The following is a 17,068-nucleotide window of genomic DNA, read 5'->3' on the forward strand; positions in this document are numbered from 1 at the left end:
ATACAGTTTTTTAAAAATTGCCCTTTTAGTGGAAGTATTATTAATGATCGATGCTCTAGTTGGGTTGAGGTGTCATTTCCTCTGCTAGACTGGTATTCAGGACATCAGGATAGATAGCCAGTGTTCCAGTGAGAGTAGAGAAGATGATGGTGGAAATGTTCGTGGAACGAGCAATGGTAGGGGCAGCGGTAGGGGGAGGTGAGGTAGTTTGTGTGCTAAAGACAGAAAAAAAAAGAAATAAAGAAATAGCAATCGAATCTTAAACAGTTCCAGCTCACAGAGACCCCCAAAACACAGTGTTTTCCCTCCATTCTTTGAGAAAGCCTATCCAGAGGAAAACGAAAAAGAAAAGAATAGGAGGGAAAGGAATAAAAGAAAACAAAAGAAAGGAGGGAGGCAGAGAGGAGGAGAGAATAGAGTGTGGCTATTAAACTGTCATTAACTTTTTGTTTTGTTTTGTTTTTCGGGACAGGGTTTCTCTATGTAGCCTTAGCTTTCCTGGACTCACCTTGTTGACTGAGCCGGCCTCTGACTCACAGAGATCTGCCTGTCTCTGCTGGGATCACAGGTGTGCGCCACTGTGCTTGGCTCTGTCATTAACTCTTAAGTAAAGGAGGAACAAGTGAACAGGGGAGAGAGCTTGATGGAGATGAGAATATGAATGTAGTGTAGCTCGTTCTTGATTTTAGTTTCGTATCTCTCAGTTTTTCTTCTTGGGCTTCCAGATGCCTGACACACCCCTCCCTTCTTAAGACTGAATTTCAGATTCTGGCAAACAGTGAATGGTTTCTTCACAGGTCAGCTCACAGATGCCGGTCATTCCTCTGGGTGGTGTGTTAAGAGCATAGTTGAGAACACCCGCCCCACCTTAGAGCTGTCTTGGTAGGGATGGGTCCTGGGTGTCAGTCCTGGGTTCATGGGTATGGCTGTGATTGCTGCTCTACCCTGGCAAGATCCTTCATGTGTCTGTTGATATGCTGCTTGGGATCTGAGTCTGTACATCCTGGAGACTTTGTTCTAGGTTTCTACCTCACTGGTTCTCAGTTTCTTCCCCTCGAACTGGAAGTATCCTGTTGGCCTGGCTTTAGTGGAAGTTCCCATGATGTTTGCTCTGAGTTTCCTCAAAGTGCAGTTCACAGAAGGTCTCTTAGCAGTGGCAATCTCTTTAAAATGTCCCATACATGGCCGCTCTCTCTTTTCCAGGTAGGGAGATGACCCGAGAGCCCCTGGCCAATGCTTCTAACTTCCACCTAATTCTTCCCTCTCTTCTATCTAACTCCTCCTTCTCTTCCTTCTTATGGAAATGTTTGCTCCTGAAAAGTTCAGTGTATCTTTTCTCAGTCTCACTCACCTAAGCCTTATTTATGCTGCCAGTATCTCCTCACAGGTAGAAGAGAGACTTCCCCAAAGTTAGCCCAAGAATCTTAACTTTTAAAAGACACCTACATTTGTTATTTTCTTGTTTTTATGGCTAACTATCTGACTTAATCAAAGCAGGAAAGGTGTGTGTGGCTCTCCCTTTCAGAAGGCCCAGCATGTGGTCATTCAGTGTCAAGCTCTTGGGGAGAACCTCACGGTGACAGAAGAAGGTGACAGAGCCACTTCTCAACAAAAGGAAGCAGAAAGAGAGGAAACAGGGAGCCATATAGTCTTCAAACTGTGGGAACCTCCTTCCCACAGGTCTCTACCTTCCTGAGGTGCCTGTGTCATCCAGAAGCAGTCTCACCAGCTACACACACAACATGAACCCAACACTGGGGCTTGTGTGGACACTTCACACTGAAGCCAGAGTCATGAGAATCTCTCCTCCTCCACATTGCCGCTTTTAGGTAGAGAATAAGACATGTTCACCTAGGAAAATTAAAATACAGAAAGGTAGAAAGAATGATTCTGACACTAATCTACCCTCAAGAAACAGCTGTTCGAAGAAGCATTTCTACTCTTTTCTAGTCTCAGGTACATTTTTCTTAATAAGGATACAAATAATACACACACATACTGTTTTCTCCTTTTAAAACTATGGAAGAACAACTATCCATGTCCTAAAATGTCCTTATGTGAAATCATGTATTAAATTGGAATATTTTAGTAGTTATGTTTGCCTTTTGGACTTTATTTGTATGTTTATTAATTACTCCATGCCGTTTTATGGCAAACATGCTTATACAATGTTTACCATTTTATACAAAACCAGGATTTTCTCTTACATTAAAAGAATTCCTAACAAAGGAATTACTAGGTTAATTAGCATATGTATTATTAAAGTTTTACAAATATACTGTAAACTTGCCATTCAGAGAGGTCATTTCTGTTTCAGTATATCAACTATATATGTGAATGCCCGCTTCTTACTCTTTCCAAATAAGTATTAAGAGTGTAGCCACTTTTATAAAAGAAAATTGTATCATTATGTTTTGATTGCTGGAAAAGTTGAATATTTTACAATGTTAATTGAAATGCCTTTAAATGAAGGTATATTCTTCTGAAACTACAATATGAAATAAGTAAATAGAAAACATCTTAAAATATATTACATATTTATTTTAGTGTTTCAAGTTGTATACCAGTGAGAAAATGGTTGTTTTTATCAAGCTGCTATTTGATAGTATGTTAACCATTTTTCTTACTGAGTATAGTTCTTCAAACTTATGATCACATCATACAGCTGACTAAGGCAGAATGATTCCTCGATCTCACTCTGTACCTTGGGTTGGCCCCTAATCTAAAATTTTCCCGCATCAGCCTCCCAAATAGCATGATTACAGGCTTTGCCACCAGCCATGGGTTTAGGTTTCTTTGCACTGATTTTCAAAATTGGCACTTTGTGTGTGCATGCATGTGTCTGTGTATGCATACGTGTGTGTGTGCATGTGTGTGTGCGTGTATGTGCACGTGCACATGCATGTGAGCACATAGTATACATATGTGTGTGGCTGTGTATGTCAGAGCATGTATATGGAGGACAACATGCCAGAGTCAGTTCTCTTCTTCCACTGTGTGGACCATAGGGATTAAACTCAAGTTCAGGTTCTACAGCAAGTACCTTTATCCACTGAACCATCTCTCTGGCCTCAGTTTTTACTTTTAAACAGAATGATAACAGCAGCTTATCATTCTTTTCTTTAAATGTGATTATTTCCCGAAGAGGTATATTTCCACATACAGTTACTGAGTCAGACCAAGTCTGATTTCACACGTTATTAAACATCTTTGTCTATCCTCTACCCCCCACACCAGTTCTCTGTCTTCTTGTTCCTCTGAGTGTGGTTAATGAACCGTTTTCTGTGCTACCAGCCCATTGACGTGTGTGCTCCATCTGATCCTCTCCCTTCTATTATGTCTTTGCCCCAGCAATTGTACCCTCTCCCTCACTGTCCCTTTTTCTAGCTCCTCCCACACTTCACAACTCTAAAGACCTACTGGAAAACAAGCTCTCTTGCTACCCAGTCGCAACCCAGATCATTTCTGATGATCCAGAAATGTAGGGGCTTTTTCTCCACCAGCTTGTAGTCTGCACCAGTAGACAGCAGCTGGTGTCTTATAATTCAATTGCATTTCTTATAATTCAACTCCTTTCTGTGAAGCACTCCTTCCTCCCAGGTGTGAGAAAGCCTTCATCTAAAACAGGATGGTATCAGACAAGGTAGGTCAGAGAATTGCATGATGACTGGTTCTAAGAGAAAAGGCAAGGAAGGGTTGAGGTGTAACTAGCTTCTATTGTGTGCTTTAAGGAAGAGATGTTCTAGTAGCTGTAATAGATGAATGGAGTGAAAGGGAGGGAGACAGAAACATAAGGGGAGAGAGGGGAGGAGGGAGAGACAGATAGACAGAGACCCATGATTCTGTTTTCTGAGATTCCCAGTGCCCAGTATTAGAATCCAGCCTTTCATCTTTATTGCTCTGAAGCTCTTCCAAAACTACTTCAGGAGCCAAGGACAAAAGGCCAAATAACATTAACCTTATTGTTCTAATAACTTAGGAAAAAACAAGGACTACGGGTGTTATAAGCCAGGAACTATGGATGAAAATAAGTAAACAAGTAGAGTTGAGGCTCCTTCCTCCCAGCTAGAGAGCCTTTTTTAATGAGGCTCCAAATTTGTTTATGCAGAAACTCACCAAGTCTAACTTATCACAACAATATAAGCATAAATATATTAATTTCCCCCATCTTGAAAAACAGAAAACTATCCTTATTTGTGTCTGTCCTCTATCCCCTCTTTTTATTACAGCAGTTTCTCAGACCTTTTGCCATGGTTCCTCTTGACCTATTCAAACTTTTTTTTAATATTTATTATTTATACAGTATTCTGCCTACATGCCAAAAGGGGGCACAAAATCTCATTACAGAAGATTATGAGCCACCATGTGATTGCTGGGAGTTGAACTCAGGACCTTTGGAAGAAGAACCAGTGCTCTTAACCTCAAATATGTCATTATTAAATTGAACCCCTAATTTCTCCTACACAGGGCTTTTGATCTTTTAGGTTTTTCATTCTTAATATAAAAGTTTTATCATTTATAGTTGCTTCAAAGCTATTCTTCGGCTGTCTCTGCCATCACCTACATAACATCCATCAGCAAGTCTTAGCAACTCCACCTTAACCTGCATCTGGACATTAGCAATAGTCTCCATGCCTTCTGTCTTTGGTTGCTATAGTTTATTCTTGACCAAACAACAAGAGTATTCTTTTGACTGGTGAGTCATATCACTTAATTCCTCTTTAGAAAATTTCTATTAGCTTCTTTCAGAGTAATGCAAAGTAAAAGGCAAAGCTTTTTGGTTGCTTTAGTTTCTACTACATCTGGGACCTCATCTTCTGCTGCTTGCCCTTCCCCACTGAGCTCCGGAGTGCTTCATGATTCTTGAGTATTCCAGGCATGCCTGTCCCTAGGTGTCTGAGTCTTGTCCCCCCTCTACCTGGGAACACAGTCTCTCAGTCGTTTCTACCATTTTTCTAGACTTAATTACAGGAGATGAGAATGTAAATGGACCAACAGTTTGTGTGCAGTTAGAATGAGGTCAGAGGTAAACTTGGGGAAAGTAGTGGCCCGTTTGGTCACTCTAAGTCTTAGAGATGGAAATAGGAACTGGAGCTCTGTTAACAGTGATGGTGGCATACCGTGATGTCAGAACACTCTCGTGACTTATATTAAAGCTTTGCTGAATACCACCTTACTCATGAAGCCTTCACTGCTCTTCCCACCTAAAATAACATCCCACCCACGCTCTGTGCCTTTCCTCCGGAACTACTTTTCACACTATTCATTTTTGCTTAATATTGGTTATATTATTTGCTTGTTTCCCTCTACTGGATTAGAAACTTCAAAAAAAGCCATTGAAGGTGTAAGAATTTTTATTCAGGTTTACATTACTCTTTGAGCATAAAGCCCACACACAACTGTACTCTGCCTTTTCTCACACACCCCTCAAGCTTGTCCCCTTTTCTTACCATACACAGTTTTACTTATGTTTCCATATACGCATACATTATTTTCTTGAAACCACATATGAGAGAGAACATTTCAATATTTGTCTCCAAGACTGGCTTAATTAGCTTGATACGATTATCTCCAGTTGCATTCACTCACCTGCAGTGACAAAAGGCAAGGGTTTTAGTTTTGCTTCACTCATCTGTCCTCAGTGCCTAGAATAGTGCTTGGCACAGATGTGCAGTAGATATGCCAAGACAGTTAAATAATACATCTTCTAGATTTTTTTCTAGTGTTTATAAGATTAAAAATATTTGGAGGAGATAATACTTGTAGATATTTCATCAAAGCTTACCAGGTTAAATATCTTATACTCTATATTTGCCATATGTCTGTTAAAATTTAATTAATAAAAGAATCACTGTCCTATATTAAATAAGAATCTATTTAATAATTTTAAATATAAAGTATTACTATTAAATAAAATATCTTTTTGTATTAAAATTCCATTTATTCTTATTCTTCAACATAAATTCCTAAAATATTTTTTCTTTAAGATACTTATATTGAGATTATTTTTATTTATTTATTTATTTTTTTGTGCGTGTGTGTGGATAATTTATCAGCATGTGTCTGCTGAGTATTTAGGGCAGAAGAGTGCATCAGAGACCCTGGAACTAGAGTTAAAGAAGTTTGTGAGCTGCCATGTTGGTGCTGAAAACCCAGGTTTCTGGAAGAGCAGTCAGAGCTCTTAACTACTAAGCCATTTCTCCAGATCCTGATTTTGAAATTCTTAAATAGAATTTTCTGCTGAAATATTTGAAGAATTTCTGTGTCTTTTAAACTAAAAGTATACCTTAAAAAATTGTAACTTATTAACTACACTGTACCAAAACTTACAGACTCTCCTAGTTTCCATAAACTTACACCCTATTTAAATTATTCTATTTACTTATTTTTACATTTTATGGTATAATTATGTCATTTTTTCCTTCTTTTCCTCCCTCCAGCCCCTGCCATGTCCTATATTTTACTTCCCAGTCACTCAAATTATTTGAACACTTGTAGCTCTGGTCATTAAAACATTGAAAGAGTAAGATACTGTCAAGAGTCTACTGGAGAACACCGTTTCTTATTAGGGTGGCCTTGAACAAACAACTTAATCTCATTTTCTTCCTTTGTTGGATGACTACTCATTTAAAGAACTTGCTAATGGTACCTGATGTGTTTTTTAAGAGAATTAATGATAAAATATTGAGATATATGTGTACTGCTTGAAGAAATGGGGAAAACTGTGTGCTCTAAGTATTTCTCCTCTTGCCTGACCCTAGAAAGAACTTTCTTACTATCATCTTTCCTTTTCTATTCTTGTAGACAGTCATTTCCTCAATACTTGACAAGGATGTAGGTAATACGAAACAAAAAAAAGAATAAACAATAAAAAGTTGTAATTGCAGTGGAAGATGCCTGACAATGTCTACCGTAAGCAACTCTGTTCTTATGAAGGCAGGAAATTGTCATCAAAGCTGTGGTCAGACGGAAATTCAGGAATTAAAATGTATTTGAATTATTAAAAAAAAATTAAACATTTTAATATCCTTACATAATTATCTTCCTGATTATTAATAGAACTACTGTATTGAAGAGGGTTCCACATTCTCATTTTCCTTTTTTAATGTTAGTGTTTTAGTTACATTTATCTTGTCAGTCTTTAAGATGGGGAGGAAAAAGAAAAGAAGTGCAGTTGCTTACGTCATGGCCCTTGCATGGAAGTCAAGGGATGTTTGTTATCCTCTCCTAATGTGAGAATCCTGCAGATGGAACTCAGGTTATGGGGTTTGGTGGCCAGTGCAATTACCTGCTGAATCATCTCAACAGCCCTGATTGTGTTTTTTTAACTCTTTATTTCCCACAAGCTCTGTGCCACCTTTAGCTCAGCACATTTTGCAGGCAGGACAAATTGTAGGTGGAAGGTTTTGTGGCTGAGTTGGTGGCCCAATACTTCCACTGGAAGCCTTGCCTGATTGTATTTTTAAATTGTTTACTTGTCAAATTAATGCATATGACCCAAGGACAACTGCTCATTGAGCAAACTTGTTCTCAGACTTTGGGTTGATTTACTAAAAAGTAATATTTTTAGTGAGTGACTTGTAAAAGATTATGAGTTTAACACATGTAGTTATCTTATATTCTACTGAAGTAATATTGTAGAATATATATACATACATATATATATATATATATATACACACACACACACAGGAACAAGGAGATTAGGAGAGTGGTCACTGGTTGATAACAGATAAAGCACTACTAGCTGAAAGCTTACTAAGTTCTAGGCCTTGCTCTAGCTGTTGAGGAAAAAGCTGTAAATAACCCAGACAAAAATCTGATCCCTACTGTCCCTTACATAATAGAATATTTAGGTTATTGCCACCAATAACCTGAACATTATATTTTAATGCTTATTATAATGTCATAATCATTTCATGTCCTCTAAAGTTTTACTTAACTCATAAATAGTATGGTTGTGTTTGGTGTGTGTTTGTGTGTGAGTGTGTGTGTACCACAGTATACATGTGGAGGTCAGAAAACAACTTTCAGAAGTGAGTTCTGTTCTTCAGCAGGGTCCGGGGAATCTAATAAGTCGTTAGGCTTACAAAAGGAAAAGATTTTACCATCTGAGTCATCATAACAGCATTGCCAACATTTTTCAGCGGCACTTTAAAATGTGTTTTAGATTCATTTTATAAGTATAGGATATAGTTGTAGTAGTTTCACTCCTAGTAAATAGTTTTAGCTCATTCATGCTAACCTTTGACATGCTTTTGAATGAAGTCTATTATTTTTGTTATGGGGTTTTTGGCTTTCTGTTTTGTCTTGTTTTTTCTCTTCCACCTTACTCCCTCACATGGATTCCTTCTTATTTTTCTCTCTCTTTCTCTTTCACTTCCTCTCTCTTCTTCTCCCTGCTGCCCTACCTGCCTTTCCTGACAGGTTGTCAGATGTTGCTCAGGCTGGCCTTGCTCCCTGGGCTCAAGTAATCCTAGTGCCTTTGTGTCTAGGTTTGTTTTACTGTGTGCTCAGATTGGTTGTTGTAGCATTTTCCTCTATTTTGTTGTCATCTTCTCCTCCTCCTTCTCCCTTTCTTCTTAATACCTAGACATTAACAGTTACTACAGCTACAATGCCCACTTTACTAACTTTAGCTAACAAGATTACACTTTGAAACATCTTAGAGGAGTATTTATAGCATAATTTTTTTACTCTGTTTCTTTGCTTTTATTCTGGAGCTGGTGATTGAACCCAGGTCCTCATGAATACTAAGCTTATGCTCATTCATGTATTCACATCTCCAGCCTGTGTGTTATCTATTAAACCATTTATTGTATTCCATGTTATATATTTTGTTTGGTTTTTATGTACATGTGTTGTATTTTATTTTTTATGCATTCATGAGTAAAATTGACTTTTCTTATAATATTGACTTAAATAAAGTTATATAGGTGGTATCATGAAAGATTTTTTTGTTATCCAAAGCTTTATTGAAAATTTAAAATGTCTTGAACATTTGATAAATTTAGCCTTATAAGAATATTTATATGATTGTGGAAATTGTTTTATTTCTTTTATTTTTGAGATTATAATTATACCATTTTCCCCTTACCCCCTTCAAACCTTCCCATATTCCCCTTCTTGCTTTCTTTTAAATTCATGACCTCTTCTTTTATTAACATATTATATGCATATATGTGTGTGTGTATATATATATATATATATATATATATATACATACATAGGTATTTCTAAGTAAACCTGCTCAGCCTATATAATCTTTCACATATGTATGTTTTTAAGGCTAACCATTTGTAATTGATAAGCAACCAGTATGCACTTCTCTGGGAAAGACTTTCTCTGTTTGTGGAATTGTTTTAAATTACTAATTTAATATTGTTCATAGTTGTATGAATGTTCAAATTTTCTTTTTTTTACTGATTCTATTAATGAATTAATAATTCTGATTCTATTAGTAAATTAGTTTAACATTTTCAAGATTTGTATATTAATGATGTTTAAAGAACTAATTTTTTTAAATATCTTTTAATACTCTTCTTGAACTGGAAGATGACATTACTTTTTATGTTTTTAATTTTCAGCTTTGTTTTTTCACTATTTCAAACCTTGATTCAGATAGTCAACATTTTCCTTTCTACTTCCTTTCTTTTCTCTCATTTTCCACCTTACCTTGTTTGTTTCTGTTATACACGTATCATGCGGAATTTTAAATATGGATTCTGATGGGCATTCTCTCTGTTTCTACACGTGTCCTGGTACAAAATGTTGAGGAGTAACTGGCTTTTCTAAACTTGTCACCTTCTCTCTGACAAAACTGAGCTGCTCTTGCTGACTTTGTTGTGTCCACCATCATTTGCTGGTTGTAGAGAATGGATGAGCCATTGCTTACGGCAATAAAAGAATCCCACTACAAAACCATTCATACTTATCTGGAGTTTCTCATGTTCTCTGATAATTGTTTTTCTTCTTTGGGCATGCTCACGTGTTTTATGTTAACACTTTGGATTTGAAAAATCTCACTTTAAGCGTTGTGATCTAGACTTGGCTTTGTGACAAGGAAGTCAACAGGCCATGCTAGCTTGCCATTTTGTCAAGACACTTAAGTCTTTATAGTAGAATTGTTATAATTCTATCTCTGCCACTAACTATTTTTGAGTTTGCTCACCAGTGCTTACAAAACAGAAGTGTTAATTCTCAGAATCAACTTGGGACATGCCATGTTGCTTTCTTCTTCCCAGTTCTGATAGCATTAGCAGTGATGAGGAGGAGCTCAGGACTTTCGGGAGCAGTGACAGTGACAGCAGCACTCCAGAGAATGTGGGGCCACCTCTTATCATGGATGACAACAGCTGGTTCAACAAGTGCAAGAGAGTAAGGCAAAAATATCAGCTCACCCTGGAGCAGAAGGTATTTATAAGTTGTCAAAAGTCACTTTATTTAGCTGTGTATTTTGTCTTTAAATTGTCACTATTCAAAGATCTTTTAACTAAAGAATATTTTGTACTCACTGCTGCCTCTCCTTTATTTCTGAATTGAAATCTTATTTAAAAATAGAAATTTGAGGCAGCAGATTACAGGTACCCAGCAGAAACCCACTAAAAGACTCAAAACAACGGAGAAGGCGAGGCATGGAGGCAGCCTACAGTTAGGAGCAGACAGTAGGATGAGAGTTGGGGGCTAGTAAGGCTACATAGCAGGACCCTATTTTAATAAAACCAAGGCTGAGTAGGGATAGCTTAAAGGCAGAGCATTTGCATTGCACAAAGCACTAGATTTGATCCCTAACACCACAAAACAACAGTAAAACGCTAGAGGAGAAGCTGCTCCAAGATATGACTGTAGGAAAACAGTGAAGCTTAGCATCCTGCACGTGGCTTGGAGAAATCCATGCCCTTTGATGGTGGGATAACCTGCCAGCGTTGGCGGTATTCGAAGTTGGAAGTGAAAGAGGAAGAGACCCAGTGAGCACAGCTGGATACCAGCACTGTGCAGAAGTACAGGGGGAACACAGAGACCCAGACTGAACAGGATGACTCAGCACTGGAGAATTTCTCAGCACTTCCCAGCATATATTTAGGAAGCTACTTTGAAAAAGTCTTGTCTGAGCTCGCTGCTGTGGGAATCAAAGGGCCCTGCACCCTGCTTCCAAGAACTGACAGTAAACATAATTGTGCCTGGTCCTCTGGGAGATTATGTGAAATAAACTGACTGAGAATTCTGTTCAGAGTGAAACCTGTCTGTGACAGGGAGGGGAACTGTACTCAGTTCCCCTTTAAGACTGTTGGTTCTGCTCAAGAGATGAGTCTTGAAGCACTGCAGCCCTGGGCATTGCCAGTGAATGGTAGGACCCATGTGCCCCAACCCTGTTGTTGACTTACAACCTCTTAGCCTCCCACAACACTCCGAGTGGCCATCACAGATAGTGCTACGGCTCTTGCTGTCCTATAGCATCATTGCACCCTCTTCACCCTGTGGAGTATGCAAAGCAAGTGTCTCCAGAATCAGCCTGCAGGGACTGTGTGCCAGCTCCAGATCTTACTCTAGGGCACATAACTAAGAAACATGGAGAGAAACTAGTCGCAGAGAAAGACAGTGGCAGCTGCTCCTGTCCACACAACCCATCACTTTAGTAGAGAGGAAATTTTCATTTTTATTTTAAAGATTTCATTTTTTATTTATTTGTTGTGTGTGTATGCATGTCTGTGCACACACACACAGGATGCAAATGCCAGAGCATACATGTGGAAGTCAGGACAGCTTTTGGGAGTAGGTTCTCTCCTTCTATGGGCTTGAGGGATTGAACATAAGTGACCAGGCTTGAGCACCATGCACTTTTGCCTGTTGATTTCTGAGAGTTCTTACCCGATTTGCTTGTAAACGAATGGAAAAACTCATTAATGAGGTTCAATTCCTCATAATCCAAACTTCCCTGAGCAGGGCTGTATCAGGGACCATGTCTTCAATGAATGAGCCTTTACAAGACATTCTGTTCTAAAACTATAATAAAAGCAGACAAATACCCATCTCAGCAGATGCTCCCTGACAAAATTCAGTGTATAAACAGAAGATATTAGTGCAAAAGGGCATGATTTTTTAAAAATTTCATAATTCTCTTGAATTGATTCCAAAGTTCCAAAGATATCAAAGTGAAAAACATACCAAAGGTTTTTAAAAGAATGTTTTTAAAGAATACCTAATGTTTTCTGTTTTGTTTTGTTTTTGGTTGGCTTTATTTTATTTTATTATTATTTTTGTTATTTTTGCTGCTTCTTTTTTGGATGGAAGGGTGGGGGAAGGGGCAGATCTGGGAGGACTAAGAAATGAGTGTGATTGGCGTACATGATGTGAAATTTCCAACTAATCACTAAAAATGTTATGTTGAGGGAAAATATAATAACTATAATTGTGTTTCCTTCTTAATTTAGTAAGTCTATTGTTTTTGGTGTTCTGTATAGATCTGAGTCTATAAGCTGTTTCTAATTTGCACTGAATTCTTTGTCACTAAACTGGGTAATGTTTTAGAATGTAAATATGCATTGGCTATTAATGTCTGATTTCATGAAAGAATAAATATAAATAAATATATTTTGCAAAAAAAAAAAAAAGACTACTTAGTGAGCAGTCGTAGTTTGGCATGAATTTAATCTCAGCGCTCAGGAGACTGAGGCAGGAGTATCACTATTGGATTTGAGACCACCCTGAGCTACATAGTGAATTTCAGGCTATCATGGGCTATATAGTTAGATTTTTGTCTCAAAAATTAAAATATATTCTGAAACAAAGCCCAGAAAAATTTTAGGGGGAAGGGGAAGTTTGATAAGAGTCTTTAAAATGAAGTTAGAAGCCTCACCAATAGAGAAAAAGAGAAAATATCAAGCAAAAGAGAAAATATCAAGGCTTAAAGACACACGCACATATGTATGTAATCATTAAAAACTAAAGGTAGGTAGATCTGTAGATAGAATACACACGCACACACACACACACACACACACACACACACACACACACATATATATATCGAGAGAGAGAGAAAGAGAGACTGACTAACCATAAGTATATGCTGATTTGACATAGAAAAGAGGCTAATGATATAGAAAACCCTTATAGTGAAATAGAAAATTTCCCAAAGCTTGGGAAACACATGGACAACCAGGTACAGGAGGTATTTATAGCCCCAAATAGACATGGGCAGAGAATAACCTCTTTGTGACATGGATAACTGGCAAAAGTCCAGAACAGCAACAAAGAAGACTGAAAAGCTGAGGAGCTTCAACTCGCATTGAATAGACCTTTCCTTAGAGCCAGGAGGGCATGGAATAGTGTATATGACAGATGGGAGAAAAACAACTGCCAGCCTTTATTCCTGGGCCTCCCAAAGTTAACCTTCAGAGAAAAAAAGTCTTTCCCAAATAAGCTTAAGCTGAGGTAGCAGGTGACCCCTGAACCAGCACTTCAGAAGGTAACTAAGGAGGCTGGTATGTAGCTCAGATGGTAGAAAGCTTGCCCAGTGACCACAGAGTTAGAGAGAAAGGGAGGGAGAGTAGAGATATGCACGTATAAATCCCAGTGACACCGTCAATATGAACAATTAACGTTTGTTAATAACTAGCATAAAAATAACAGACAAAAAATTTAAAAAAATAACAGACAAGTTTTAGAAGTTTCTGTCAAACTTTTCCTAATTTTGTTAGAAAAATGAAACTTCTCTTGTAAATTTTGTATCTTAATTTAAATATTTGAGATGTTAATTTCTGTGAGCAGTTTTATGAAATATTACTTATGAAAATGCATTGATTGCCTTAGCACATAGTTGTCTGCCTTTTTTCCAACATAGTATTTTTATTATTCAGGAATTTTCATATAATGCACCCCAGTCATACTCACTTCCCAGTCCTACTAGGTCTGGCCCCTCACTCTTGTTACCCCTCCTCGAAAAGGAAAAGAAAAGAAAAGAAAAGAAAAAACAGAAAATGAAAACAAAAACCCTACAAGTCCAATTTGAGTTGCCCATATATTCACTGGGTCGAACTCCCAGTACCAGCCCCTTGAAGGAAACCAAGTCTTTCCCCACCCACACGCCTGCCAGAAACTACCAGTCATGGAGAGCTACACTTCATCATCAGCACAATTTTTCAGAGGTTCCCTCAATGGCTTACCATCTAGGCTGTTTCGTTTTTAGGGGGTGGGTTGGGGTAGGGGTTCTCACAGGAGCGTTCCCTGACTTTGCTTCACACTGAGTCTGCAGTCATCAGCACCACTGCAAAAGTAGCTTCCTTGCCCTTTACAGTCAGCAGGAGCAGATCACGGACTTCCACATGATAGTACCGATCATGAACATTCACGTGGACTCTGGCATTAGCATGTGCCATGGACCTCAACATGGTCTCCAGTGGCAGAACAGACCACACACATGGCCCTCTGCCATGGCACAGGCCATAGAGACCATCATGGCCCTTGGTGGCAGCATGGACCATTGACACCAATATGGTCTTTGGGATCAGTCTGGCCCATGAACATCAACATGGCAACAGAGGGCAGCACAGACTATGGACAGCCACATGCCTTTTGGTGGTAACACAGACAACAGACATCAACATGGCCTTCTACGGGAGCACAGATCATGTCCATCCATCAACACAGCCTCCATCAGCAGCTTGGACCATGGACCCCATCATGTTCCCTGATGGCAGTTTCAGATCACAAACATCAATACAGCCCTCTGCCATAGCAAGGACCACACACACACCGTCATGGCCCTTGGTGACATCATAGGCCATGGATATCAAAATGGCCCCCAGGGCAACACAGGCCTGGGACACCAACATGGCCCTCAGTTGCACTATGTCCCACAGATACCAATATGGCTTCAGAGAGCAGCATAGACCACAGACCATGGCCTTTGGTGGTAACACAGGCCATGGACAGAAGCACAACCCCCAGCTACAGCAGGACCAGGGAGCCCAACATGGCCCCTAGCAGCAACACAGCCTACAATCATCAATATGGCTCTGGTAGCCCCGCAGAAGCATATACATCTGCATGGCCTTCAGTGTTAACATGGGCCATGGACACCAACATGTCCATCAGGGCTGTATGGCCATAGACATCAACATGGCTTTAGGTGGCAGCCCAGACCACAGACATTCACATGAACCTCAGGCTTCAACACCAAGACTTGTTTCAGATATCCGGCTGTTGCCCAGTCAGGGTGATCTTGTGGCGAGGCAGGGCATCTGGAGTTCTGCACGAACTCCAGGGCGCTTGCACACCTCCTGCTGGGTTCGACCTTTGTGCTTGTAGGCTGCAGATAGGACTACACTCTCCAGAACCCACCCTGTTCAGCAGTGACGTCTGGATCTGTAGGACTGGCTCCTCCATACACTCTAGGAGCTCGTGGATGGAGTAGATGCTGGGATGGTTCTGGGCCTGGATGGCTGCTAACCAGATCAGCCCTGGGTCTTCCTGGCATTCTGCCCATGTGAGCCTTTCTGTCTGCCTTTTAAAGTTGATTATTTTAGCAATTCTTACTTCCTAAGGACTGAACTCGTCAAAGAAAACTCTTCATAGAAAAACTCAACTGCAATTGAGTTTATAATCTTCAGTTTTAAAATACGTTTAGATTTATTTTACTCATATGAGTTCTTTGCCTTCGTGTATCATGCACCACTTGCATGCCTGGTGCCCGAGGGAGTGGGTGCTGAAAATCAAACCTGGTTCCTTCACCTGAACGACAAGTACTCTTAACCACTGAACCAACTCTCCAGCGTTTACTTTTTACCACATTATTTTTCTTTTACTTATACTCCTTTTGAAAATTTAACATTACTCCTTTTTTAACTTATTTTTTTATTAATTACAGTTTATTCACTTTGTATCCCAGCTGTTGGCCCCTCCCAATCCCACTCTCCCTCCCTCTTCACCTCCCATGCGCCTCCCCAAGCCCACTGATAGGGGAGGTCCTCCTCCCCTTCCATCTGAGTCTAGCCTGTCAGATCTAATCAGGACTGACTGCATTGTCTTCCTCAGTGGCCTGGTAAGGCTGCTTCTCCATCAGGTGGAGGTGATCAAAGAGCCCGCCACTGAGTTCATGTCAGAGACAGTCCCTGTTCCTATTACTAGGGAACCCACTTGGAGACTGAGCTGCCGTGGGCTACATCTGTGCAGGGATTCTAGGTTATCTTTATGCATGGTCCTTAGTTGGAGTATCAGTCTCAGAAAAGCCTCCTGAACCCAGATTTTTTTGGTTCTGTTGCTCTCCTTGTGGAGCTCCTGTCCCCTGCAGGTCTTAATATCTCCCCCTTCTTTCATAAGATTCCCTGCACTCTTCCCAAAGTTTGCCTATGATTCTCAGCATCTGCTTTGATACCTTGTTGGATAGAGTCTTTTAGAGGCCCTCTGTGGTAAGCTCCTATCCTATTCCCTGTTTTCTTGAGTGATATTTGTAAAGAAAGCCCTAGAGAATTTGTAATAAAAATATTAGAACAATAAAAATGGAAATCAGAAAAAAATGTTTACAAAATAAATTTACAAATATAGAATCCTTATATATAAATACCTTCTCAAATATAAACATGCTGATATGATAGCTACAAAAATTTTCATAATCTATATGAAGAGAGTGTGTGAACCCTGTTAAAAGAAACTGCTGGTATTAACAAGAAATCAGACTTAAGATTTTCTATTCTAAAAACCTGAATGACAAATAGAACACAAATTTTGACAGTCTCATGCAGATGTTTCTCTCAAAAACAGAGGGAGACCTGAAAACATCAGGAATAGCTCAGGAGTTTATGCCACTCCAGGCACTACACTACAGGTTTAAGACAAGGGCTTGGCCATTTAACTTCAGGTGTGGTGTTTCAATAGCCTTGAGGGAGGGGGGAGTTACAGAAACAGGCCCATTATCATTCAAGATGGAAATAGGACCCAAAAGACAGAAGTGAAAAATGGCAGAATAAATAATTACATGGGTAAATACACCTTGACTGGATTAAACAATGAACAATAATGGCTAATAATGAGGTAACAGTGGTATGCTCAAACATGCTTAACACCTGGT

The 17,068-nt window shown here is 39.2% G+C and overlaps 1 protein-coding gene across 4 annotated transcripts in view; it reads left to right on the forward strand.

The window, feature by feature from the left end:
* Rundc3b (RUN domain containing 3B) overlaps nucleotides 1-17,068 on the forward strand; it is a 137,664-nt gene that overhangs the window by 80,478 nt on the left and 40,118 nt on the right. For all 4 annotated transcript variants that reach the window (XM_060373886.1, XM_060373885.1, XM_060373884.1 and 1 more), the window contains one exon: nucleotides 10,245-10,413. In XM_060373886.1, the coding sequence (XP_060229869.1) occupies nucleotides 10,245-10,413 (169 nt within the window). The remainder of the gene's footprint in view (nucleotides 1-10,244; nucleotides 10,414-17,068) is intronic.

The sequence above is a fragment of the Meriones unguiculatus genome, chromosome 21, assembly GCF_030254825.1.
Source record: "Meriones unguiculatus strain TT.TT164.6M chromosome 21, Bangor_MerUng_6.1, whole genome shotgun sequence".
Taxonomy (NCBI): Eukaryota; Metazoa; Chordata; class Mammalia; order Rodentia; family Muridae; genus Meriones; species Meriones unguiculatus.